This window comes from Melanostigma gelatinosum (genome assembly GCF_949748355.1).
Source record: "Melanostigma gelatinosum genome assembly, chromosome: 18".
Classification (NCBI taxonomy): Eukaryota; Metazoa; Chordata; class Actinopteri; order Perciformes; family Zoarcidae; genus Melanostigma; species Melanostigma gelatinosum.
In genome coordinates, this window is record NC_136651.1 from 10,500,412 (window position 1) to 10,524,963 (window position 24,552).

General features: G+C 42.1%; 3 protein-coding genes across 3 annotated transcripts; 2 read left to right on the forward strand and 1 right to left on the reverse strand.

Annotated features, from left to right (window-relative positions):
• Nucleotides 1-64: 64 nt before the first annotated feature.
• Nucleotides 65-12,314, forward strand: LOC306792854 (uncharacterized protein). The gene is made up of 6 exons (XM_079290204.1): nt 65-497; nt 6,759-7,180; nt 7,283-9,287; nt 9,846-10,712; nt 11,094-11,208; nt 11,400-12,314. The coding sequence occupies exons 1-6, from the start codon at nt 133-135 to the stop codon at nt 11,604-11,606; spliced, it is 3,981 nt and encodes a 1,326-aa protein (XP_079146330.1). The 5' UTR covers nt 65-132; the 3' UTR covers nt 11,607-12,314.
• Nucleotides 12,315-12,810: 496 nt separating this feature from the next.
• brf2 (BRF2 general transcription factor IIIB subunit) lies at nt 12,811-16,558 on the forward strand. Its single transcript, XM_079290105.1, has 4 exons — nt 12,811-13,086; nt 14,259-14,318; nt 14,554-14,875; nt 15,341-16,558. The coding sequence occupies exons 1-4, from the start codon at nt 12,933-12,935 to the stop codon at nt 16,134-16,136; spliced, it is 1,332 nt and encodes a 443-aa protein (XP_079146231.1). The 5' UTR covers nt 12,811-12,932; the 3' UTR covers nt 16,137-16,558.
• Nucleotides 16,559-18,604: 2,046 nt separating this feature from the next.
• Nucleotides 18,605-20,587, reverse strand: prlhr2b (prolactin releasing hormone receptor 2b; the record flags this gene model as incomplete). Its single annotated transcript, XM_079289986.1, has 2 exons — nt 18,605-19,238; nt 20,139-20,587. The coding sequence occupies 2 exons, from the start codon at nt 20,585-20,587 to the stop codon at nt 18,605-18,607; spliced, it is 1,083 nt and encodes a 360-aa protein (XP_079146112.1).
• Nucleotides 20,588-24,552: the final 3,965 nt, after the last annotated feature.

Sequence of the window (24,552 nt, forward strand, 5' to 3'; positions counted from 1 at the left end):
TCCTCAAATGCACCGAAGCTCACGGGGAAACTTTCCCCGGCTCCTGCCCTGCCTCTACCCTGACCCGACGGGTCGTCTTTCACCGCGTGTTGGCCCTGACTTTTGATATCTGTGCGACGAGTGGCGTCAAGAATGTCTCTGGCGGATCAGCAGTGGTGTCCCACAAGCGTCCAGGTAACGGTACAGCAGGCCAGAGGCCTCCGGGTGAAGGGGAAGAGCGGCACGAACGATGCGTACGCGGTCATGCAAGTGGGCAAGGAGAAGTTTCAGACCTCGGTGGTGGAGAAGAGCGTGGCACCGGCGTGGGGGGAGGAGGCCGCCTTCGACCTGCCGCCGCTGCTGCATCAGGACGGCGGCGGAGGAGGCGGCGGCAAGGAGCGCTGCACGCTGCACGTCCACGTCCTGCACCGGGCCCTGGTGGGTCCAGACAAACCGCTGGGACAGGCTGTCGTCAACCTGCTGCAGCTCTGCGAAGACCAAACCCGCAACAAAACCGAGTAAGTCCCCACAGCAGGAGGTTTTAAAGGGCATAAAAAGAAAGACGGGATGGATGAATGGTTTGAGAGGGCCAACCAGCCGGTGTTCTACAGATTATTGTCTGGGTTGTGTGGTCCAAGTCAGTCAGTAGCCGAACTGTTCATCACAAAGTCCCAGAATGTCCAGACATGTCTTGATTTCTTCGACCAACAGTCCAAAAACCCAAATGTTAGTTTATTTGTAAAGGAAGACTCAGAAAAGCAGAAATCACATTTTAAAAAACTGGACCTAGTTGCTGAAACGTCTTGTAAATAAACTAATCAATCAGTTACTATTTCAGCCTCTACCAAACAAATGGCTTTCACTTACATTTGCAGGAGGCATCAGTGAGCGTGTCTAATGGCGGGGTAGCCCAGTGGTGTAAAATAAATCATTCTATTGAAGTTTCTTTGAGGAATTAAATGCCTCTGCAGCTGAACCTGAGGACAGAAAGTCTTTATGTCAAAAAACTCTCCTTTTTAAAACAAAATAACCCGCATGACCACTACATTGTTAAGGAGTCTGGGCATCAGACACAGTTATGTCCTGTGGGGTTTTCCCAGTCTTCTGAATACATGACTGTGTTCAATGCAAGTTTACATGAAATGTTGCTCTTAGATGAATGTAAATGAGGAAAACATGGGGGTGATTGAAATAAACACAAGTAGCTTTGATTTTCATCTGCGTCACAGATTGCTTGGTTGCTGGTTCTGTCAGGCATACTGCAGCTTTGTGGTCTTGCAGGACAAAACTCCATAATCCATATTAAGTCCTTTTTTAAAATAATTACAAACTATGTTTGCAGCGTCTGTAAAAACAGATCAAGGTTGCCAAATATCTTTCCCTTAATTTGCGCGTTTGAAACGACTCGTAAGTGAGTTCCTGGGATATTTGCACATTTTTGCCACTGAGGTGAGGTATTTGAGCACACAGAGTCATGCATCACACACACGCACCCGCTTTGGTGGGTTTGACTTCTGAATGTTGCTCACTCGCTCCGGTGCAGTTTTAAGGGATTTGTTGCCCTGGCAGCAGCCTTCAAGGAAGCCAATCAGCATTACCTACTCGGGCGAAAGATGCGAGTCAAAGGATTCACTCTTTCAGTGGCTGAACTTGTCAACAACGGACAGTTTCCCCAAAGTAGACCCAGACTTCACCTCACTACGCCCAATGAGGCACTTTTTTTGTGAGGAAAAAGATAAAAACACGAAGCTTTCAGATTCCCCATTATACCGCGTTCACAGCCAGCAAAGTAGATGAAGTCATTAACTGCAGCCACAGGCCTCACGGTGCTGCTGTGTGGTCTCGTTGATGACAACTATACCTGCTCCTTTAAGCAGAAAAGATGCTCTTCAGTCACTTTTAAAGACGAGGTGTAACATTTTAATTCAAGATGTCCTTGTTAAAATGTGTAAAATCCAGTCTGTAGTTCAGTGAGAATAGAAAATGTTTTGTTGTGCTAAGCTGTTTCTGAGAATTTTAGTCTCCCACCGTGTGACCGGTGTTATACAAAAGCCTAAATACACACACACACACACACACACACACACACACACACACCCTTCTCCCACCTTTTCCAGGGTAGCTTGTTGTTATTTGGGTTTGTCTGCTCCGTTTTTTAAGTCTTGGGTCATCGCATGAGTTGCAATGTAGTCCATAGCAAGGCTAGATTTGATGTTTATTACTGCTCATGTTTTCATAATCAAACATAGATATCTTGTCCATGTTTCAGCAAACCTTTTATAAAACAGAGCAACCTGCTTCAGTGAAAAATCCATAGTTGAATCAGATCTGAGAGCATGGAATGAGCATTTGGCCATCAATAACCTTTCATAGCGTTCTGCCTGCCTGTGGCGATTGCCCAACTCTCTCTGCGTGCTAAACTGACCTTTACCTGGCTGTACGCTGCATTTTTGATCGTGTATAGTTTTGTGAGGACTTCTTACCCCGGAAAATATTTTGTTTGTAAAATCAGCGAACATGCTCTGGTTGGTGTTGAGTAATGCTTAACTTTTGATTTCTGTTGATCTTTCTCTGTGAGCTCGGGGAATGCACCTTGACTCGGAGGGTTAAATCCTGCTTCAGCCTCACATTCCTGACTGTTTTTTATCTATGAAAGGCAAACAATGATGGCAACAGACGGTCTTGCAAGGTCAGTTTTTCTGCGCAAGACCACTGTGTCTGTGCCGAACTACGACGGACGAACATGTTACATGAGCTGCCGGTAGACTACAACAGCTCTACTGTTTGAGGGACGTGGTGTTTGCTGAATTCAGTGAGAGCAGTTAGTCCACCATGTTCTACTCTTCGAACATGTGTTGCTCGCTAAAGAAGGAGCGGCTGGTAGCAAAGTCTATTAAGGAACTTTTGGCCAGAACAGGTGGGAATGAACAGAATTCATAGATGTGTATTTATTAACTGAACCATATACCGCTGCTTTATTTTTTCTTTCTCTCTGAAAAATGTCTTCTGTGACGTTCTATTTTCCAACTTAAACTGTAGGGCATTATAAAACCCACATCAGTGAGGCTACTGACATGTTGAATGACAGTTATTGAAGTGGTCCTTTTATCAAAATGTGCTGTGAGGCCTGAGGGCACCTGAACTGTGAAGCCTGGATACATAAAAAAAAAAAAAAAAATGGAACGTAAACAAAAAACAACCTCATAGCAGCATTGTAGTGAAGATTTTAAGGCACGTCCCCGTTCAGCATTTTTGCCATTTGAAACGGCTTCACATGCAAGTTCATCTTTCCTTGACATGGCATGTATTGTGATTTAATTTTGGTTGGGAAGGGAATTTCTTTCGAGTGTCCCTCTGGTTTCCTTGCACAGGCCTTCCTTTAGGCTTCTCTCACTCGTGGGTGTGGGCTGATGCAATGAGCCCGGGACACTTGTGGTCCTTGGAAAATTGTCACTGTTGAGTTGTTTTACTCGCTCCGGCAGCTCTTTTGGCCCTCGCACAGCTGTGCCCTGTGATAAGAAAGGCTTGAGCCAGGCAGTCTTATCAGTAGTTCAAGCTTCACAAGGAAGGATGTGTGTGTGCAGAAAGTAGAATATATCTACACAATGTTGAGTCATGCATTATCCTCTTCTGTGCTGTACAGCAGAACACTGGCAACTCTTCACACGGGTGTGAGATTACGGAGTTTAAGGGCATCATCATCATCATCATTATTATCATACAGTCCCTGTTTAGTGAAAGTCACTTTTAATTCCTCACACTGCTTACCACCCCAACCAGCTAACGCCCAAACACTTTTGCAACTTCCCCTCTGTGTGAACTGTCTTCTCTTTTTTATTTTTTTTCATTCTTTTTTTTTTTACTTCATGTGGGACGTATTTGTGTACATGTGGCGTCAGCGAAGTAAACTAGTTGTTCACGGTTGTGATTACGCTCTACATTTCAGTGTAGAATACAAAATTTAATTTATAGTTTAGTATGCAAAGGCAGCTGTAGTACATCACTAATACTATCATACTGTGCTATACTAGGGTGCAGCAAAGCATACATTGGTTTATTAATCACACTCGTGCAATATTGTAATATACTATCTGGTACAGTATAATATAGTATGTTACATTAAACTGACATTATCTTAAAAATAGTTTGTTTTTAATTACAAGTTTTCCAAAATCATCAATATCAGAAAAACGCATGTAGCTAAAATGCAATAGTATATATTTTAACAATTGATTACATTACTTGTCTGTGAAAGGGTTTGCTCATAGTCAACAGAGTGAAGCATTTAGTAGCTGAATAGTTCGATACTGTATTTCCATCAGGTGTTGGTGGAGACCACAAAGTGATTGAATACTGGACTTCCCCTCCAACAGCTGGTCAGACACATGTTGTTCTGTGTGCTGGATGTGTAAAGAAGCACCTGCTTGCTAACAAGTTCGCCACATCAAATTTAAATTGTAATAATATGTCAGTGTTGTGTTCCCACCGTGTTTCCGCTGCCCTGAATTGGCTAAAGGTGTAAGATCATGTGATCATTTTTTTAATCTCGATTTTGTCTTTATATAATAAGAGTGACGTTCTGTAGTGGTCAGCCCCTTCATGCTTTGAACCATCACATATCCTTTTCTATTATATTGTTATGCCATCTTGATGAGGGAGAGGAATCGTATCGTTCAGTACAGTACAGTCCTACTTTGACAATGAAACGTGTTCCACATATGTCACTGTGCATGGGAGTAAGAACATAACGCCGACAGAACACTTTCTACATTTGCATGATAAAGAAATGCAATATCTTTCAGGCAGTGTTCTGCTGAAGGACATTCATCAAGTCCCTCAGTGATATATTTATGATGTCAAGGCTTGAAATTCGCAGATCACGTCCCATTACTCATAAGCAGTGTGGGAGGCAGGGGAGCTGAGACTGCAGTCTCACTTATTTGACAATTTCCCTCCTTTTCATTTGTTTGTGCAACGCATCTGAAGCAGTGCTGAGGGTGCATCGCAGCATCATATCTTATTCTGTACCACCAAAAAGACTATCGTGTCTATATTTTATATTCATCGTATCTCAGGGAGAAGAGTTATGTGAAAATGAAGGGGGGGGGGGAAAGAGTACTGTTTATGGCACATAAACGCACAAACACAATATGTGATGTATTTAGAAGATAACACCTTTACTTGCTCTTTCTGTTTTTAAAAGCACATTATAAGAACCAAATCTGTTTATTTTAAAGGGAACTTTATTTTTTTCGCCTTGCAAAAACAGACACACACACACACACACACACACACACACAGAGAGAAATGCACCCACTGCCCCTTCCTCATTTCCTCAGGAATCCAGATTTCGGTTAGAGTTGTTTGTTCAGCGGTGAGCTGACCTCAGATTTCTGCCTGATAGGCACTTTATATGCTGACTGCTTCTTTTCTTTGTTCTGTTAAAGTATTCTACTCATTCTGAGACCCTTCTGTCGGTATTGGGCCATGACTCTTGAGCTTTGGAAAGCTGGCACAACCTCAGTGCAGAGCTTGATGACTTGGTTGAGGTTTTTCTACACGTTTTTACAAGACTTGCATTTTAAGATGCTAGTTTAAGGTTGTAGTGTTTATATCCACAGAGCATTTTATTGTCGTTGTTAAAACGTGATAATGAGTTTCATAGCAGATTGGTTTCCTGACCGGTGTAAGTCTTGTGAGAAGAGACTCATCTTGTAAGATATGAACTCCGTCCTTCAAGGGGCCGACTTGAGGCATAGTGGGTCATCAGAAAGCCTGCTGGCTGTAAGTCTATGCGACAAATCTGGTCCTAAAGTTGTGCATTTTATTAAGATCTGAGACATTGGATGAAAACATGCATAACTGCTCTCAAAATATTGGTGAAAAGAAGTATACACAGTAAAAGCATTCATAACTTTCCAACATGAGAGGCTGTCTCAGGCGGAAGAGTGTTATTGTTTTTAAAACTTTCCTTCGTGGTCAGTTTGCTGGTTGTGCTTAGATCCACAGATTTTCCAAAAACATTCAAGTGGCTGCTGAGTCACTCTATTTGCTACGGGATGGATCATAGTTTCCACAAAGAAGCTGACGAGGTCTAAACATCAGCATGCTGTTCATGAATCTCAGTCTTTTGGTGTCTATGATTCGTTTCAGTCATTCAGTAGATTACATTACGGTGAATAATAGTCTGTAACACCTTGTTATTGCGGTAAGTGTGTGACGCAATAGATCTTAGAAGTTAGTAACTGTATTTAAATACAGAAAAGACAGGATTTAAATGTTCTTGCTTTATAGAGTTTCAGCTAATTGTTTAATTTTTATCAATCTCGTAGCATTTCTTTCATCTTAAAAGCCCTAAAACCCCACTGTACTGTACACTACCTGCTAGCAGCTAAAGAGCCAACTCTCAGGAGTTTGTAGAGACTAAAAACGGTGAATATTGGACTTTCATTCACCCGGGGGCAACAAATTCAAGCTGAAATGACTGGTTATGTTTCTCTTTATCGGCTGGATTTGTAAAAGTTTACCAAATCAACTTTAAATGTGAATTTGTCTTATTTTCACTGCCCTAAAGTGGCCAAAAAATCCTCAGGTCTAAGAATGTCTTTTAAACGTAACGAGCCAACACTAAAACAAGAAGTCAACGACACCCAGAATAACATATAGAATGTTTTCTTTACTTTTGAAACGATGTTTGCACAATTAATCAGACATTAGGGAATTATATCGCCTAACATGCATTAAAAAGATGTTCTAACGCGATGCTTCTCTTTTAACAGATGGTTTAAGTTGCTGGACAAGACTGGCAAGGCAGACAAAGACCGAGGAGAGGTGCTTTTGGACATCCAGTTCATGAGGAACAACATGACTGCCAGCATGTTTGACCTCTCTGCTACCGGCAAATCCAGAACTCGCCTGGGCAAGTTCAAGGACAAAGTTCGTGGCAAGAAAAAGGATTCTGATGCTGCGTCTAACGTGGTGCCATCCTTCACCCAAGTCCTGACCGACAGCGACGAGGAGGGGGACGGTGAGGTAGCAGCGGGCAAGGCCGATAAAAAGAAGAAACACAAGATGAAGTCTTTGTTTTCCCACAAGTCGAACCTGCAGAAGAACATGTCTCAGTCCATGACCGTTCTGACTGCAAAGAACAGCTCGCTGAGCGGCAGCCAGTCGTCTGGCCTCAATGTGGATTCCTCTGAAGGTTGGGGGCAACAGTTTTCAAAATACTCCATCACCACTATGTCATTTATTTTCTCTTGTACACTGTCATTAAATACATGTTGATTTTCTCATGTCCCGCCAGGTAAAAAGAAGTTCAAGTTCCTGATCCGTAAACGCTCAAACAGCTCAGACGGCAAAGATGCCGCCTCCGGGAACCAAAAACAAGGCGCTGCAGAACAGAGTAACGTGTGCATCAACGGCAGCCATGTCTACCGCGACGAGCCGCCGCCCCGGGCCTCTCGCACCAGCTCAAACTTCAGTCTGACCAGTTCAGGCCACGGATCCATGGAGAATGTCCCTGAAAGCTTTCCTTCATCTGTTGATTCACTGAGGGCGGTGAGGCAATATTCACCATGGACAGAAGAGGAGGAAGAGGAATTAGAAAACTCAAAAGAGGATGTGGGTCAGCTAAGAAGGGAGGAAGAGGAAAAGATTAGGATGGAGGAGGAGATGAGGAGGAGAGAAGAAGAGCTCGAGAGGTTGGCTGATGAGAAGAGGAGACAAGAAGAGGAAAGGAGGACTGAAGAAGAGAACGTTAAAAGCGAGGCAGAAGAAAAGATTAAGAGGGAGGAGGAAGAGGAGAGGGTAAAGAGAGAACAAGAAGAGCATGAAAGATTGGCAGAGCAAAAGAGACTACAGGAACAAGAGAGAAGGATTGAAGAGGAGAGAGTTAGAGAGGAGGAAGAGGAGAGAGTTAGAGAGGAGGAAGAGGAGAGAGTTAGAAAGGAGGAAGAGGAGAGAGTTAGAAAGGAGGAAGAGGAGAGAGTTCTCGAAGAGAGAGTTAGAAAGGAGGAAGAGGAGAGGGTTAGAAAGGAGGAAGAGGAGAGGGTTAGAAATGAGGAAGAGGAGAGAGTTCTCAGAGAGAGAGTTCAAAAGGAGGAAGAGGAGACAGTTCTCAGAGAGAGAGTTAGAAAGGAGGAAGAGGAGAGAGTTCTCGAAGAGAGAGTTAGAAAGGAGGAAGAGGAGAAAGTTCTCGGAGAGACAGTTAGAAAGGAGGAAGAGGAGAAAGTTCTCGGAGAGAGAGTTAGAAAGGAGGAAGAGGAGAGAGTTCTCGAAGAGAGAGTTAGAAAGGAGGAAGAGGAGAAAGTTCTCGGAGAGAGAGTTAGAAAGGAGGAAGAGGAGAGAGTTCTTGAAGAGAGGAGACGAAAGGAAGACGAGATGGTAGAAAAGAGGAAGATTGAGGAACAAGACAGGATGCGAAAGGAAGAAGAGGAAAATATTAGGATGGAAGAGAGGAGGAGGGAAGAGGAGAGAGTAACGAGACAAGAGCGAAAATTAGCAGAGGAAAAGATGAGACTGGAGGAAGAAGAAGGAAGGATTGAAGATGAGAGGATCAGGATGGAGGAGATGGCTGAGGAAGAGAGAAGGAGACGGGATGAAGAGGAGATAAGACAAAAAGAGAAGCTTGAGGAACAAGAACTGAGGCAAAGAGAGCATGAAGAAAGAATTAAGAAAGAAGAGGAGAAGGCTAGAAGGGAAAAGGAAGAATGTGAGAGATTGGTTGAGGAAGAAAGGATTGAGGCAGAGGAAAAGATTAGATGCAAGGAAGAAGAAAGGATAAGGGTGGAGGAAGAGAGAAGGAAGGAAGAGAGGGTTAAGAGGCAAGAAGAAAAGCAGTTGGCAGAGGAAAAGAGGATACTAGAAGAACAAGAAAGAAAGCAAAGGGAGGAAGAGGAAATGATCAGGAAAGAGGAGAAGATGAGACTAGAGGAAGAGAGGGCTAGGAAAGAAAAGGAAGAATATGACAGATTGGTAGTAGAAAAAATGAGACAACAGGAACAAGACAGGAGAAAGATTGAAGAAGAGGAGAAAATTAAAAGGGAGGAAGAGGAGAGGATTAGGAGGGAGGAGAAAGCTGAAAGGGAGAGGAAAGAGGAGGCCAGAAAGCTGGAGAAAGAGAAGTTAACAAGAGCATCAGAAGAGTTGAAGAGGGACAACAAAACTAAACACAAAACTGTGGGGAAGAAACCGACAGTGTCTGTGGAAAGCCCTGCAGAAGTCATTTCCAATAATCCTTTTGAGGAGATTCCTGACTCACCTGCTGGACCCGACAGCCGCACAACCAAGGGGCCAACTGTCCAGCAAAGGTTAGAATTTACATAAAAACATAAAGTCAGTCACTACCTGTAACATGTGCAGGAAATGTTATCTGACTGTAGATTATCTTTTGTTTTTCAGTCAAGTCAGTTCCTCTCAGCACTTCTCCTTTAAAACGCAGCCCAAAGCTGACACCGTCATGAAACTTGCATAGCTTTGTGTGTTGTGTGGTAGAGTGCGCAGACACATTCGTGTGTGTGTGTGTGTGAGAGCAAGGATGAGTTTCTTTTGTCAACTGAGAATCGAGGCTCATCGCACAGTCTCCCCTCATTAAAGCAGGTGGCATAGGAACGGGGAGTAATAATGACTTGAAACTACGGGTAATTACTTTGAGTGACGGTGAAGCGTGGTGATCTCAGGATGGTATTTTAGAAGATTGTATTCTCTATTATATCTCAATATCACATTGCCTTTATCATACATTTATTTTTTTAATTCATATTCTTTGTTCTCTAATGAATTTCAACATTGAAGAAAAGTTATCTTTGTGTTTTCACGAGTATTCAAAAGTATGCTTTAATGTCATGAAGTCTGTGTCTCACTTCCAGGGTTCAATCTGCAGCACCGTCGGTAGGAAGCGAGCCCGTTTCCTCTGATGAAAAGGACCCTGTTAACGCTCAGCGGGAGAGGCGACCGGCTCCTCAGCCTCCAGGAAGGAATCCAGCTGAGAGACGGAGTCGGAGGGAGGAAGACGGAGCGACACAACATCTGGCACAAATTAACAAGAAGAGTAAAGACAAAGACATTAAAACCGTCAGCGTTCTCCCTCAGCGCTCGGTGCAAATGATCGCTCCTCTGACTCGGTCTCCCACAGAGACGATGAACACCCAGAGCTTGACGCAAAGTTGTGCCGCCAAAGAAACATCAAATGTAGCGAAACACTGTAAAGGTACTGCTCCGCCTAGACCTCGATCTGTGGAAGAAGGGCCGTCATCTGACCAAAAAACAGCCCCGTCTTCTGATGACAACATTCCCCACGAGTGTGGCTCAGAGGCAAAACAAGCCTCCAGCATTTATGGTTTGAATCCCTTTGAAGACGATGAAAATGCAGCCCAAGGTGATTCAACCATCTCTTGTAATACTGGTTCAGTACAGTGGCCTCCAATCGGGTCACAAGCTGCTGATAAAGACGCCGCCTCTCAAACAAAACTCAAATCCTCAAAAGCCCGCGCTCCCCAACTTCCTGCAAAGATAGCCGCCACGTCGAGCACTTCAATCGACCGAAACACTGAGGGAGGCCGTGGTACGGGCGTGACTGTTACCGGGGTAACCCACACATGTGACCCTGCGTCAGAGGCCGTAGGTCCTGTGCGTGTCCAGGAGGCTCCGCTACGAGAGTCCCAGCCTGCGCCGGTGCAGAGTGCTGGGGAGGACGCAGGTGGGAAGAAGGTGGGGCCGCCCAAAACTTCACGCAGGTGAGGCGCTTCAGACCCTCAACAGAATATTTATAGAACTCATCAATCTCCTCGTATATTATAGATCTCACACACCACTAGCTCCCAAATCATGACTTTCATAAAAAGCCGCACAATCCTAATGTAGTCTTCTATGACTCATTCTTTATTCATACTCGTTCATTATCCATCTTTGCTTGTATTATTAATAATCTTGTATCTGATAAGGTCGGTGTGGTTGACTGAGCTTGCAGCGACAATACAAACGTATTCTGTTTGACTCGTGATTGCTAAATGGTTGCTAAAATGATACAGCTTTAATACTTAGTTTTATTTCCTTTAATTTAACTCTCATCTAGTAATACCTGCATTGTTCTCTCTTTTTTTGTTTTGTCATTGCAGGCTTCAACCCGTAAAACCCCTTAATCCTTTGGAACAGCAGTCTGTTTCAGTCGTTCAAGGGGTGAAAGATAACAGCTCCGCAGGCATCCTTTGTGACGTTCAGGTGAAAACGAAGGTATTTCTTTTCTTTTTAACAAAACTTTTTATGCTGGTTAAAGGATTTTCGATCTCTAAATTAAACAAGGAAATAATCTTGTTTCTATGTAAATGCTTATTCATCAAATAGCATCAATATTTGAAGAGTCTATTTTTGTCATATTCGTGTTTTTAATATACACATTCTCCATGTTTTATGTAATCCCACAGGTAAATGACACTGGACTGAAAGGGCCCTACTCGCAGCTGACTCAGAGGGAACTCATCTCTCTGGTGCTCAAACAAGAAAAGCAGCTGTCGGAGAGAGACAAACAAATATCAGAACTGGAGCAGTACATCGACAACTTGCTTGTGCGGGTCATAGAAGAGCAACCAAGTATTCTGTTGTCCCTGAACCCTCTGAAAAAAGCTGCATAGGTGGATTCACAGCTGACACACTTTATCTCCTCTGTTCCTAATCGGTTCAGACCTAGTAATCTGACAGTACCGCAACCGAAATTTCAAAATACTCATGAATTACATTGTGAAAGGTAGCTGGAGTAAATGTTTGGATTTACAAGGTTTCACTATATTGGCAAATAAATCATTAAAATTTCAATATATTTTGTAAAAGACATCTTGCAGATTTAACTAAAATCGGTTTAATTGGGGGATTATGTCAATTTTCAATCAAGAATGTTAATGAGTACAAAGAATCTACATTTTTCTGAATATTTAGCAATATTTCTTGATGCTTTACTGCATAATGTTGTGTGATGTTCTTACAATTGTTTCATGTTGAGAACTCAATTCTTTCCAGAAATTACTTGCCAACACGACTTAATTACTGAATTGTTTTTTAATGGTAAATAAAATATGAATTATAAAAAGCAACTGTTTTTCTATTGACTTGTTAGCTTCCTGTACTCTGGAGATATCTTCAGTGTGAAGAGCGGCCTTCTTTTACTGTCCAAACTACGGACTAGTTATGTAGATAATAATTCTTGCTGTTGTACTGAATGTCAAAGTTTACATGATTCTAACCCTCAAAAGGCACTTTACTGTTCACATGATGTTCACTGAATTATCACACTGTGCTATGGTATTCAAATATGCAAAATTAAATAAAGTTCTTTCTTTTTCTGATCAACGGACATTTGGCCATTCCTGATCAATGCTATCGCTGTACTTTTTAATGTCTATTCATATTGTGTGCCCTTTTGGATTTACTATATTCAATTTTCTTCCCTCATATTTTGATATTCCTCCAAATCAACCATCTGTCCTCATTTCAAACAGTTTCTAATGTTTACAAGTGAGACCTTACTTAACAATTTAGCATTGAGTCTCATCAAAAATAAATATATTCTCTAGACTTGTCTGCCGTATTCCTCTGTCTAACGTCAGTCTTTGTGTAATGTAGGCTACATTAAATCAAACGTTAAGACAACAGTTTCATTATCGGTGAGTAATGAGGATATGTAGATAAAGGTCCTTGATCGACTACTGGTGTGCACTGTATGCTGTATTTATGTCAGGACCAGGCGGAACCTTCGACTTCCGAACGTTTGTATCTACCCGGACACAATATATGCGGCCCCCCCCCCCTCCCCCCGGCGACGTTCACTGGTCGTTCCGCAGCTGTTTACAGTTTCTTCATGAGCCCGTCAGTGTAATTGCAGGTGTTCAAGCTAATCACCTGTTTCGTATCGTTAACAGTTGTCTTTCCGCTGTCCTGCACGTGGGGTGCAGGTCATTTGAAAGATGTCTCGTGCGGGTTTGAGCTGCCCGGGCTGCGGCTCCTCAAACGTTGTGGATGATGATCTGTACTGTCAGGCCCAGCTGGTGTGCGTGGACTGCGGCTCTGTGGTGTCCGAAGAAACTCTGGCCTGTGAAAGCGAGTATGTCGGAGGTTCAGGTATGTAACGTTGCATGAGTTATTAAGGAGGAAGTTTTCACTGAATTATGTTTGTGGTGCTCACAGTAACGTCACTGCATATCACGTTGACAAGTTTATTATTTTTGATTTAACGACAAACTGCAACGTTTTAACTTTCCCTGCATAAATGCTGCAAGCATGTGTGAATATGTAGGGGGAACAATGGGCTCGTTCGAGATGAACCATGCCTGCGCAGAATCGATCACCGGCGATAGATTTGTGTCCGATTTGCATGACCCCGGTGCATGATGGGAAACGCCTGGCTGTCTCCGGATCAAAGAGCTGATTGGGTCTTAGATTTGACAACAAACGCCACGTTTTGTACAAAATCCAAATTTTCTGTGTAATATTTAATATTCGATTGTTTGCTATTAGTCGCATGTTGTGGGATGAAGGTTTAATAAAACATGATTGATGATAAAGCTTATTTATACAACACATGTCAAAGCGAGCAGCAAAGTGTTTCACAGGCAGACATAAAAAGAACAAAAGAGAGCATACAATGCAGATACACGCACGTTTCCACATAAATATATATTTACAATGTAACATGAATAAATCCGAACGAGGTCTGTAGACTACAGATCGGATCTAACAGGAAGTAACTTTCTGTGAAATGCTACGCAGCAATAGCCCGATTAAAACTGATTATTTTTAGGCTGGTATCGGCATTTGGGAAGAGGAAAAGATCTTATATATATATATATATATATATATATATATATATATATATATATATATATATATATATATATATTTTGCTGTGAATTTTGACAAAGGGCCCAGAGGACTAATAACAATGTTGCTTTATTATGTTGAAATATTGCAAATGCCAAAACACGTTCAGTTAATCACATTACCTCAAGGCAACACGGTGAAGACCCCTGAGGGTTTGGGGCCCATGGAGCAATTGCCCACTTTGCCTGGTTGGCAATCAAGCTCAGGGTCCAAACAGCTCAGAGAAACTTTAAAAAGCCGCTCATATGAACAATGATCTGTGCTGTTTGTGTAAAGTGAATCAGATGAGTTGACTCTTACACCAGGTTGTACAGAAAAATATAGTTTAGTGTTTGTAAATTATTAAATAGCATGTTGATAGGTGCATGTTGTGCATTCGATTTTGTTTTTAGATTCGATTTTTTTTTTTACAGATGTCAGCTACAGCCGAACCACAGCTGCGACCAAGAGGCCATGTATGAACCTGATCAATGGTGAGGTCTTCTCTCTGAGGGGAGCTTGTTAGAGATGTTGTTCCATAGTAGCTCTTCTGTATGTATATGTGTGTATGTATGTGTATATGTGTATATATGTATATGTGTATATATGTATATATATATGTGTGTGTGTGTGTATACATATATATGTGTGTGTATATATACACATACACGGGTGATCTCGCTTCTCTCACACGCTCATATGTCACACCTCTTTGTCACACCTCTACAGGTATTGAACGTGTGAAAGCCATTTGTCGGATTCTCCGGGTCAACAGTGAGATCGAGAAGCTGTCGCTGACCTATTTCAACGAGACTTATCGGCACGAAAGTTTCATAAGAGTGAGCCTGCGGAAGAAGGAGGCTCTGGCCGGCTGCTGTGTACTCGTAAGCTGCAGATTGCGTAATTGGCCCATAACCATGGGAACCATCAGCTGCCTGACGGACACCGACCCGATGGCGGTGGGAGTGATTTACCAAGAGATGCTCAAGATTCTCAACATCGTGGCTCCGAGCTTCAACGTCATTGATGTGATGGAGGCCCACAGTCACGAGTGAGTGAAGGACAGAGGTCTGAACCTCAACTTGTTTTTTACATTGTACAGTTGCAACATTTAAATAACTGCTCATTCTGACCAATCTAGACATCAGCATCCATTCTCATTTTCCTCTGTCACTCAGATGAGTCTCATTTCATAGAAAACTGACCGGTTGTTATGATTAATTCTGCAATCTGTCGTAGTTTAAATGTCCCACGCTACTATAAATGACTCTTGATTCTATAGGCAGGCTCACTTTGATTTACAAATGTTCACAAGTGGGCGGGATCAGTCTTATCTGTGGTATTGTTAACAGGTTGGTCTTTCTGAAATTTAAATGTTGAATGAAATAGAATTAGCTGGAAAGTTATCGGACAGAAAAGAAGACAAACGGTGCTCTAATTCATTCATAAGAAGTGCTTTAAATTATACATTTCTAAGACTTACTAAAAAAATGTTTTTTTTCCTTCTTTCTGTCAGGTACCAAATTAGCTCGCTTCACGTTCCTGAAGAACTGGCTGAGAACCACAAGGACTTGACCAAACGCGCCGTGGAGCTGGTGGAGCTGGTGGCAGATGCCTGGATTGTGACTGGCCGTAGACCCGTCCCCGTCATGATGGCCGCCATCTATCTGTCATGGCAGTCCTTGAAACCCAACAAGCACCGCTTGAAGTTAAATCTGGACAAATTCTGTCGGCTTGCCAAAGTGAATAAGCACCAGCCTGCTTTGAAGAGGATAACGGAGATGAAGGAGGTGCTGTGTAAGCTGGGTAAGGAGATTCCCTGGGTCCGGGATGCGGTGACGCCAGACAATGTTGTCCATCAGGTGGAGGATATTCTGACACACAGGTACGCGCTGCTCAGGAGGGCTCTCCGAACCAATGAGGACACCCTGCTGGAAGAGAGTCAGGCCAGCTGCGAGGAGGCCGCTCCCTCCCAAACCTCTGAGCTCGTGGATCAGAATCCAAATGCATCGTCTGCGGAACAATGTGAACTGAATGCTGAAAGGACTCGGCGACCGGGAGCCGATGACCCGTGCGCGGTGGAGGAGCTGCACGGAGACACTCTGACGAGCCAAGATCCAGCACCAAACTGGGGGAAGAGAGTGCTGTTTGCTCCCCCGTGTGTGGTCCAGCCCAAGAAAAGGAGAGCGGACCAGCCCGAGCGCAAGGATGTTACCGGAGACGAAGAAATCTCTGACAGTGAAATTGACTCGTACATCCGCACTCCTCGGGAAGCTCGAGAGTTTGCTCTGACGCAGGAGATGCTTTGTTGAGTGACGAATCATTACCCGCTGTGCCTCAAGACCGGATGGTTCCATTTTCATCAGATTTTGTTTTGTGATAAGAGATGCTGCAACCTTTTCGTATGTAGTTTCATGCAGTAAATGATCCTACGTGTTTTTGTTTTTGCTGCTTATACTTGGTTTGAATAAAGTTGTTCGTCATTAAAACAATTGAAGTGTGAAGGTCTCCACTTAAACTGCAAAATGCTTTTCTTTTAAAGGAAATATATAACGGTAATAATAGTTTAAATTCAATTTTTTGTTTTGCACGTCGTCCACATCACTTATAAAAGTGCCCGACATGAAAGTATTTACCTGGTATAAATGTGTGACGTTGGGGTCATGTATTGGTTTTGCATAAGGAGACCAACTTTGTATAGAATTGGGCTTTCTCTAAAGAGATTTAACATGTTGCCGTAGGGAAATAAAGACGTCTGCTGGGTAAAAGGTCTATTATGCCGAGCCTCGGATGAAGCCTTCATTTAATGTGTTGATTGAATATCCACTTACCAATGAGGACTTTCATAATGCCTAAAGAGGTTTTTAAGGTATTACTACTCCATTACACCAGCATGACATTCTGAATATTAGCTGTGACTGATAACACTGTTAAAATCCATCTTTTCATTGCCAGAGTATGTAATATAATTTTCAAATTCTAGAAGAGAGCCTCCTGAATCACAGCAGCCCCTGGGATTTATTAAGTTTATTTTATTATTCAGTTTTTGCAAGCGCTGATCTCTTTTGGAATATAATCTAGAATAGTTAATGATTCAATTCAACCTCTTTATATGTGTATATATATATATGTATAACACACAGGATATTATACACATTCAGGCCCATAGAACATACTACAACTCACCTAAACTCTCACTTTTTGATCAGAAATTCAAATGTGTTGAATGGAAACAGAATTGGGTTTATTTCACGGATGAACGAGTGCAGAATTTAAATCATTGGACTGCAGGAAATTTACATCGTTGTTGACAAGCACCAAGCATGCTGAAACGATCAATAAATTCTCACATTCTTTCAATGTCCTAAACGGGTGTAGTTGATCTGCATGAAACACTTCTGTATTTACGGGAATTAATAAATTCAGCAACCACCCCCAAGTTGGAGACTTTAATTTCATTACGCAGTCACATTGATCTGAAGCAGAGAGGTCATTCCATCTCTGTATTTAATTGACCACAGTGTGTTAGAACAGGCAACGGATCAGAGAACATGTCATGAACGTCACATCACAAATCCACAGTTTACACGGGAAGTTACAAGACAATATGCCGTAAAACGGTGTGTGCACCCAAAACAAATGTAATCACAGAGTCCCTTCATGCAATCAGTGGTTGATTTGAAAAGAGCAAAAATAAAGGCACATGTGTTTTACATTCTGCTGCGGTGGAGGTCTAATAATGACAGTAGCACTTGCAACTTGTTGATTTTGTCGAGTTATCACTGCTGCAAAGATACATCTGTCTGCAGGAAGGAGACACAAATATGTATACAGAATAGGTGACTTGACGGCTATAATGGCAACTAAATAATGGAAGTGAAAAAAAAAACAATCTTGCTGATTTTGCATAATATTTTGCATAATCCCAAGAAGCAATAGAAACGTAAGCAGAGGACACAAAGCAACACCGAGCCAACCACCACACAATGAGTTTCTTCTCTTTTTTTATACACTGCTGTCAGAAATAATTGAGTGAATTATAATGCTGAGGTGCATATTCATCCACTGCAGGTTTTGAGAAAATGAATGCCCAGGGGAACAGGCTAATGAATGTAATTCAGGAGCGCCACACCATGAGTGGAAACAACCACATCTGCAGTTACTATTCCCAAACACAATTTGTGTGAGAAGTACATTTCTAGTAAACTGGTATCTTTTAGCCAGGCTGTTTTTTTATAATAATCTAACAGATTAACGGCCTGGTTTTCCTGAAATCTGCTGTTGATGTGAATTGTCCCCAGAGGATAAATCAGAATGTTGCAAGTGACCCTTTATTTCGTGACAACATGCTTATATTGATGAAATTGGCAGATTGCCATGGATTTGGGCATCGGGCACTCTCATGGATGCTGAGGAGATGAACCCTTTCGGCTCCTTTATCGTAAAATATATCTAATGGCTGGATTGCAATACAATGTATTGAAGTTCATGGTCCACAGAGGATGAACACAAAGTTTTTACTCTTTTAAATTTCTTATATCTTTAAATTGACTGAAGACGTTCATGCTGCACAGATTGACCTCTCCTAAAGAGACAATAGATTGTCTTCCTACACAACATTTAATAAACTAATGGCTGGATTTCCACCAACGTTTCTGTGAATTTTACTGGGTGCCAGAGGATGAACTCCACAGCGCACTATTATACACAGTCTCCACTTGTACTCAAGAATCAGAAAATTACACTGAAATAATGTCAAATGATTCTCTTCACCGGGTAATTACAAGACCACGCTCGCGGCGCAGTGATTAGCAGGCACTCCAATGCGATAATGACACTTAAACATCTTCCGTAACTCGGTGCGGAAGCGGTCGTGCAGCCATGCGTAGAGGAACGGGTTGCAACAAGATGAGCTCATGGCGCACAGGTGGCACAGCAGTTGGATGAGTAAGAAGTAACGCTTGTTAATGAGGTGAATGTCCATGTCTCGCAGCACATTGAACACGTGAATAGGAAGCCAGCACACCGCAAAGGCAGACACCAACAGTGCGACCAGGCGAAAGATCTTTCTCTTGCGAGCTTGTTGAGCTCCCGCCTGGTCTTGTGTCCTGTGGCCTGGCGCAACACACTTCCTCAGTTTGACGGTGATGCAGAGATAGGAGACAAAGACAGCGGACAAGGGCAGGACATACGTGACCAGCAGGGTGCTGTATGCGTAAGCGCGTCTTTCTTTCTCTTGACCCAACCAGAATTCCTCACAGATGGTGAAGCCTTCCCCTTTGAACTCCACGTGGTACGTGTGGGCGACTGCGGGAGCCACCAGCCCGCAGGACAGCAGCCAGATGCCGGTGAGCACGGAGGCACAGGTGGCCACAGAGGTGCGCTTCTTCATGAGATGAACTGTTGCGTAATACCTGCAATAAAGAAAGAGTATAATAAGGCTACAACACTCGTGTTTAATTGCTGCATGTTGATCTATTACGTGTTTTATCAGGAAAAGCAGATTATTGAAAGTATAAATGGTTAAATTAGTTAATCAGCTCTAAGTCACTGCCCACACTCTCTGCAGTGCATTTAGTTTACATTTTCAAAAGCAAAACTGCACGACAATGATGTTTCTATTAACCTTTATTTATATAGCACCACCTTTTGTGGAGGGTATGCAGCACAATGTGCTCTACATCAAGAAAAACAAATCTTTAAATTACAGAACAATAAGAAAAAGAGGTTTTCAGCTGGTGCCTAGAAGCCTCCGTTGATGTTGCTGTCCTCGGCTCAGCTGAAAGTATAATTGGATTTTGGTCTTTGCTCATCACTCACATACTGCTGCAAGCAGTCCAAATTGTTTTGCATTTGATTGTTCATGAATTCACAAATGATTTACAAGCTATAGTTTTTACATACAAAGGTAATGAGAGTTTGACTCATGCATACATGTATGATTTTTTATGATATGACTCATTTATAATTGAACTGTTAATTAAAGTTTCTAATTTACAGATTCATTATATGAGCGAACAAAAACAAGATTATTGATTACACCATAGGAGTCATTACATCGTGTATGGCATACCAATCATAACAAGTTGAGCACAAGCACTGACCCGTTCATAAGTGGTGTTATTAAAAGTAAAATCATTTCTAAATGCCTATGAATGAATGAATTTATGACAGATAATTGTTAATTTTCCTGTTTTTTGTCAAATTTTTGGCTTGTCAGTTACACCGTGAAGAGGATTCAAAGAAAGAAGTCCAAAAAAATTCAAAATTCAAAATGTCGCGTGGCGTCATGTAGTGCAGAGAGATCCACCCACCTGTCCACAGCAATGGCAGTGAGCGTGAAGACTGAAACGTAGACTGTGACTGGTTGGATGAGGAACACCAGATAGCACATCGGGCGGCCAAAAGCCCAACCGTGCGGGTTGAAGGCGTAGGCGAGGGTGAAAGGGACGCAGGTCACACACATGAGCATGTCAGAGAAGGCCAGGTTTCCGATGAAGAAGTTGGTGACGTTGTGCATTTTGCGGGTTCGACAAATGACATAGAGGAGCAGGTAATTCCCAAAGACGCCCACCACCAGAACGAGCACATAGCAGGGGATGATGAGAGGCTTGAACGTCTGCAGCAGGGCCACATCTGCAAACTGGGAGGTGCGGTTGGTGGAGCTGTTCTGCATGGCAACCTCATAGATGTGTCCATCTGTCTGTTCTCCTGACACTGATGGCTGTGTGCTCCCAGCAAAGCCACTGTGATTGCCCTCCATGGCCACAAAGCTCAGTCTGCCAGTATACCTGCACGGTCCAAAATCAATTGCAGCCGTTATTACAAAACATTAACAACTCCTCCAAATGTCAATTCGGTGTGTTCAATCTCAGGTGCATGCATAATGTAGATGTAATAAACAACATTCTGTTCATGACATTTACAAAAATGGAAGACCATTATTGGATAATCGTACATTGTGCATCTTCCACTAGGACATACAGTACTGTGTACAGCATCAGTGAACCATTTATTCAACATGACTGGGGTGCTGGATTTTCATGCATTTCCAATAAAAACGACTTACTTTGCTGATTATTATTGTCACAGTGGAGAATGGCTTAGAAGGATAGTGAAAGAAAGGTAAAACTGTAACATTCCCTTTGGCATGAGACTTCTATTAAATCTTCAGTGCAAAATCCCTTTAAAACAATATGTTGGACTCAAAGCCAGCTGGCTGATGCAGTGTCTGGAATTTGATTTCTAAACAACAAGAGAAGAACTGCTTTTTTAACTTCATATTGTTTTATATTTGTCCTGTTTTTAGCTTTCAAATCCCTTTTGTGATATGAGCACATTTAGTACCTTCTGCTTCACGGGCACCTGGTGAATCAGATTACTCAATTAAAACTACAATCCGTGGACGAAATAACAGAAACACCTTACAAAACAATACTCGCGCATTGAAATGATTTTGGATCTTATGTTCGGATTTTTCTGATGATTCATCTTGGAGGTCATTTTTTAGAGAATATCTTCTGCTTAAAGGATGCTGACTTTGCTGTGTCCACCTTACAGACGGACCACTGCTATTCATCAGCGGAGCGATTCTGTTTGAAATCCAGTTCAAAAGATCATATCCGCAGAAATGAAATGCAGAATATTCATCTTCATAAACCAAATTAGTACTTTCATTTTAAAATGGGGCGTCGGGACTTGTGTTTAGAACCCGAGGGTGGCAGGTTCAAGTCCAGGTCGGAGCAAGACTCGAGTGTGGACTGGTAGCTGGAGAGGTGCACTGGGCACTGCTGATGTGCCCTTGAGTAGGGCACCAAACCCGTAAGCGCTAATTCCCTCCAACTGCATGTCTCTGGGTCCTGTGTGTGTGTTTGTAAAATAAAAAGGAGTGGGACAATTTATTTCCCCCTGGGGATTAATAAAGTAATTCTCCTTCTAAAGACACTTAGTCTCCACCGTGACTTTCCTTGAATATGATTACACATACAGTATGAGCTGAAACCAAATGGCACAACATGTTATCAACTTGGATGCTACAGTGTATAGAAACAAAATAATAAAAAATACTGAAAACATATTTGTTTTTTCTCCTGTTTTATTCCGAGGAGATAGATGTGTTCATTTTCTATCCTCAATTATGTGAATACCATATTCAAAGCTTTACTCATATTCATCTCCCACCTTATTTGCAGGGTCTGGATTTATTATAGAAGTCTTGATACAACCTGATACAATAGCTCTGCCCATATATCTGTAAATACACATGTATTGAAAAACACATATGCATAATCCAGGGTGTGCAAATACATATTTCCTTTACATAATGATCCATAAAGTCTTTGCCTGAATTACAAACAAACATAATAAGCACTGTAACATCTTACATTTAAAAGAGGATGACGTGAAAATAGCGTATTATTGCAACTACCAAGATATCATATTTATTCATCAATGACATTTCTATTCTTTTGTTATTTACTTATTCTGTTCTTGGAGAACAGACACTACCTCTGAACAAACATTCAAACAAATGCAGATAAAGAATATTACACAGCAACTCACCTGTGATGGAGTTTCTTCGTGTAAAGATGACTTGAGTGCGTGAGTATGAAGAAGGGACCTTCCTGGTGCACTTCTTCTCAGTGAGTGAGCTGAAGAAGCTGCTGTTTTAGAAAAAGAGAGAAGGAGAAGCAGCGAGAGAGAGAGAGAGAGAGAGAGAGAGAGAGAGAGAGAGAGAGAGAGAGAGATGTCAGTGGCAATGACAGTAAGCCAATAAGATTGCAGAGACTCAAACAGATTCATGTCTGGGTTGGCCATGACGATGCCGTTTGATCTTGAACTGCTTGGTTGGTGGTCAGGACTGATAACGACAGTAACGGTATTTATCGATCTGGTCACAGACATGTGTATCTGAGAGCGTCTTGATTATTGTTTGTCGATGCATGCACGGATACATTGTCGGTTCTGATTTAACACTTTATTTATCTACCGTTAGTGCACCGTTTTCACAAATTGTGCATTGATCATTGATTGTGGATGGAGCTGATTAAAGTGGGAATTTCAATTGTTGTGATTTTTATACAAGCTTTGGCGGAGATAGAAAATGATCTGCAAACTATATCTAGGTGACCAAAAATGTCACAATCTTAACATCTACTTGCTATCCATTGTTACATTTTAATCTCAGTGAAAGGCGATAAGTTTGTCGTCCGCAGAACATGCCAGTTACAACTTATTTTCTGTAGTTCTCCCTTACAATAACTAGACCCGATTCTGTATCAAAAACCTTTTCCCCAGCAAAACCTATTCGAAGTGCAAATGAAGTGGAGAACATTTTTCAAGAATATGCTTTTGAAAAATGTCTCCATTTAAAGCATTATGCCTTAAACTCCCACTTCGACAAGTGAGGGCTTCCAGTAATTCCATTGTTCACAAACCCTCCTTGGATAAAGGGGTTTGAAGTGCGCTGTGATTCACAGTTACATGTCCTCGGTTCCAAATAGCAGTCAGGCTTAGACATTTCATCTCTTTTGTTAAAAAGAAAATTACCTTTTTCGCTGCAGGCGGAAAATTGCCATTGGAAGTCAGAAGGCAGGTATGCCTCTGCTGCTTCCTTCTTCGTGTGACACATTTCATATACATCACAATGTATGTTGACATCACAAAAGCAGTACTAATAATGACAGCACTGCCATCTTTTGCTGCCAGGCATGTCAATCAGTGAGACACGAGTCATAGAGAAAGAAAGAGAATACATTTGTGAGGCTGTAGATCCACAGTCACAAAATGATCAAAGCTTTAGAGGATGCAATGGCGTCGGTTTGGATATGGACTGTCGGGGCATGTTCGGACAATATCGGAGCAAACTGGTTCGCACTATCTTTGGAGCGAACAGACTCACACTTACGCAGAGGAGCAGAGGAGCAGAATCGCATGTCGTAACATGTTTATCTACCAGTGCAATGCTTCCATCCAGAAAAGGATGCCAGATGGAGTTGAGTAGCACGAGTGGGAGAATTTCCTTAAAAAAAAAAAAAAAAAAAAGCCGGTCTATTAAAAGATGCTAAATTATGTTGATGTGTCAATGCTATTACGTCCAATGTGGAGTGATCAGTCGTCAAGGAGATGGACCACATGCTGCCAGGGGCCCCATAGGCTCCATCATCAACACTCACGTGTATTAGAAAAAAACTGATTTTCATCTAAGTGTGTCCCAAAGTGTTTTCACAAATGAGAACCACTGATTATATGAAGCTGCAATACTTACAAAATTCTCTTCATTTTGGTTTAAAATGGGTGTAATATAATTGGATCAGCAGCGAACGCAACCCATTCTCACTCCCAACTCGTCTGAATGCAGCGGCCCTGCTCACTTTGCTGTGTGGATGCTCCACCCACAGCAATGTCAGAGAAGTTAGATGTAGCATGAAACCGCCAGACGAACCTGTTAGAGTGTTGATGATGTAACACCCTACACACACACACTGATGTCATCACAGATTGTGACAAGAGGACTAGTACTGAAGCACCAACCAGGTGAAAGTATCAACCCTGACTTGTTGTCTGTGGTGACATAGGGGTGCTGTCATGCCAAATTTGAAACTCTGGAGAAAAAAACCTGTACAAATGCAGTGGAAATATAATTTCCCCTTTTTACGTAATCTCTGATAACAAATAAGTTTAAAAGGTTCAGTTCAATGTTTATTTTACAAAAAATAACACAACAAT

Excerpts from the sequence above, each read along its gene's own strand:
- LOC306792854 (XM_079290204.1), top strand. The coding sequence starts at position 133 with ATGTCTCTGGCGGATCAGCAGTGGTGTCCCACAAGCGTCCAGGTAACG. Across the intron at positions 7,181-7,282 it reads CAATGTGGATTCCTCTGAAG|GTAAAAAGAAGTTCAAGTTC; the intron begins GTTGGGGGCAAC and ends ATGTCCCGCCAG. Across the intron at positions 9,288-9,845 it reads GGGCCAACTGTCCAGCAAAG|GGTTCAATCTGCAGCACCGT; the intron begins GTTAGAATTTAC and ends TCTCACTTCCAG.
- brf2 (XM_079290105.1), top strand. The coding sequence starts at position 12,933 with ATGTCTCGTGCGGGTTTGAGCTGCCCGGGCTGCGGCTCCTCAAACGTT. Across the intron at positions 13,087-14,258 it reads CGAGTATGTCGGAGGTTCAG|ATGTCAGCTACAGCCGAACC; the intron begins GTATGTAACGTT and ends TTTTTTTTACAG. Across the intron at positions 14,876-15,340 it reads ATGGAGGCCCACAGTCACGA|GTACCAAATTAGCTCGCTTC; the intron begins GTGAGTGAAGGA and ends TCTTTCTGTCAG.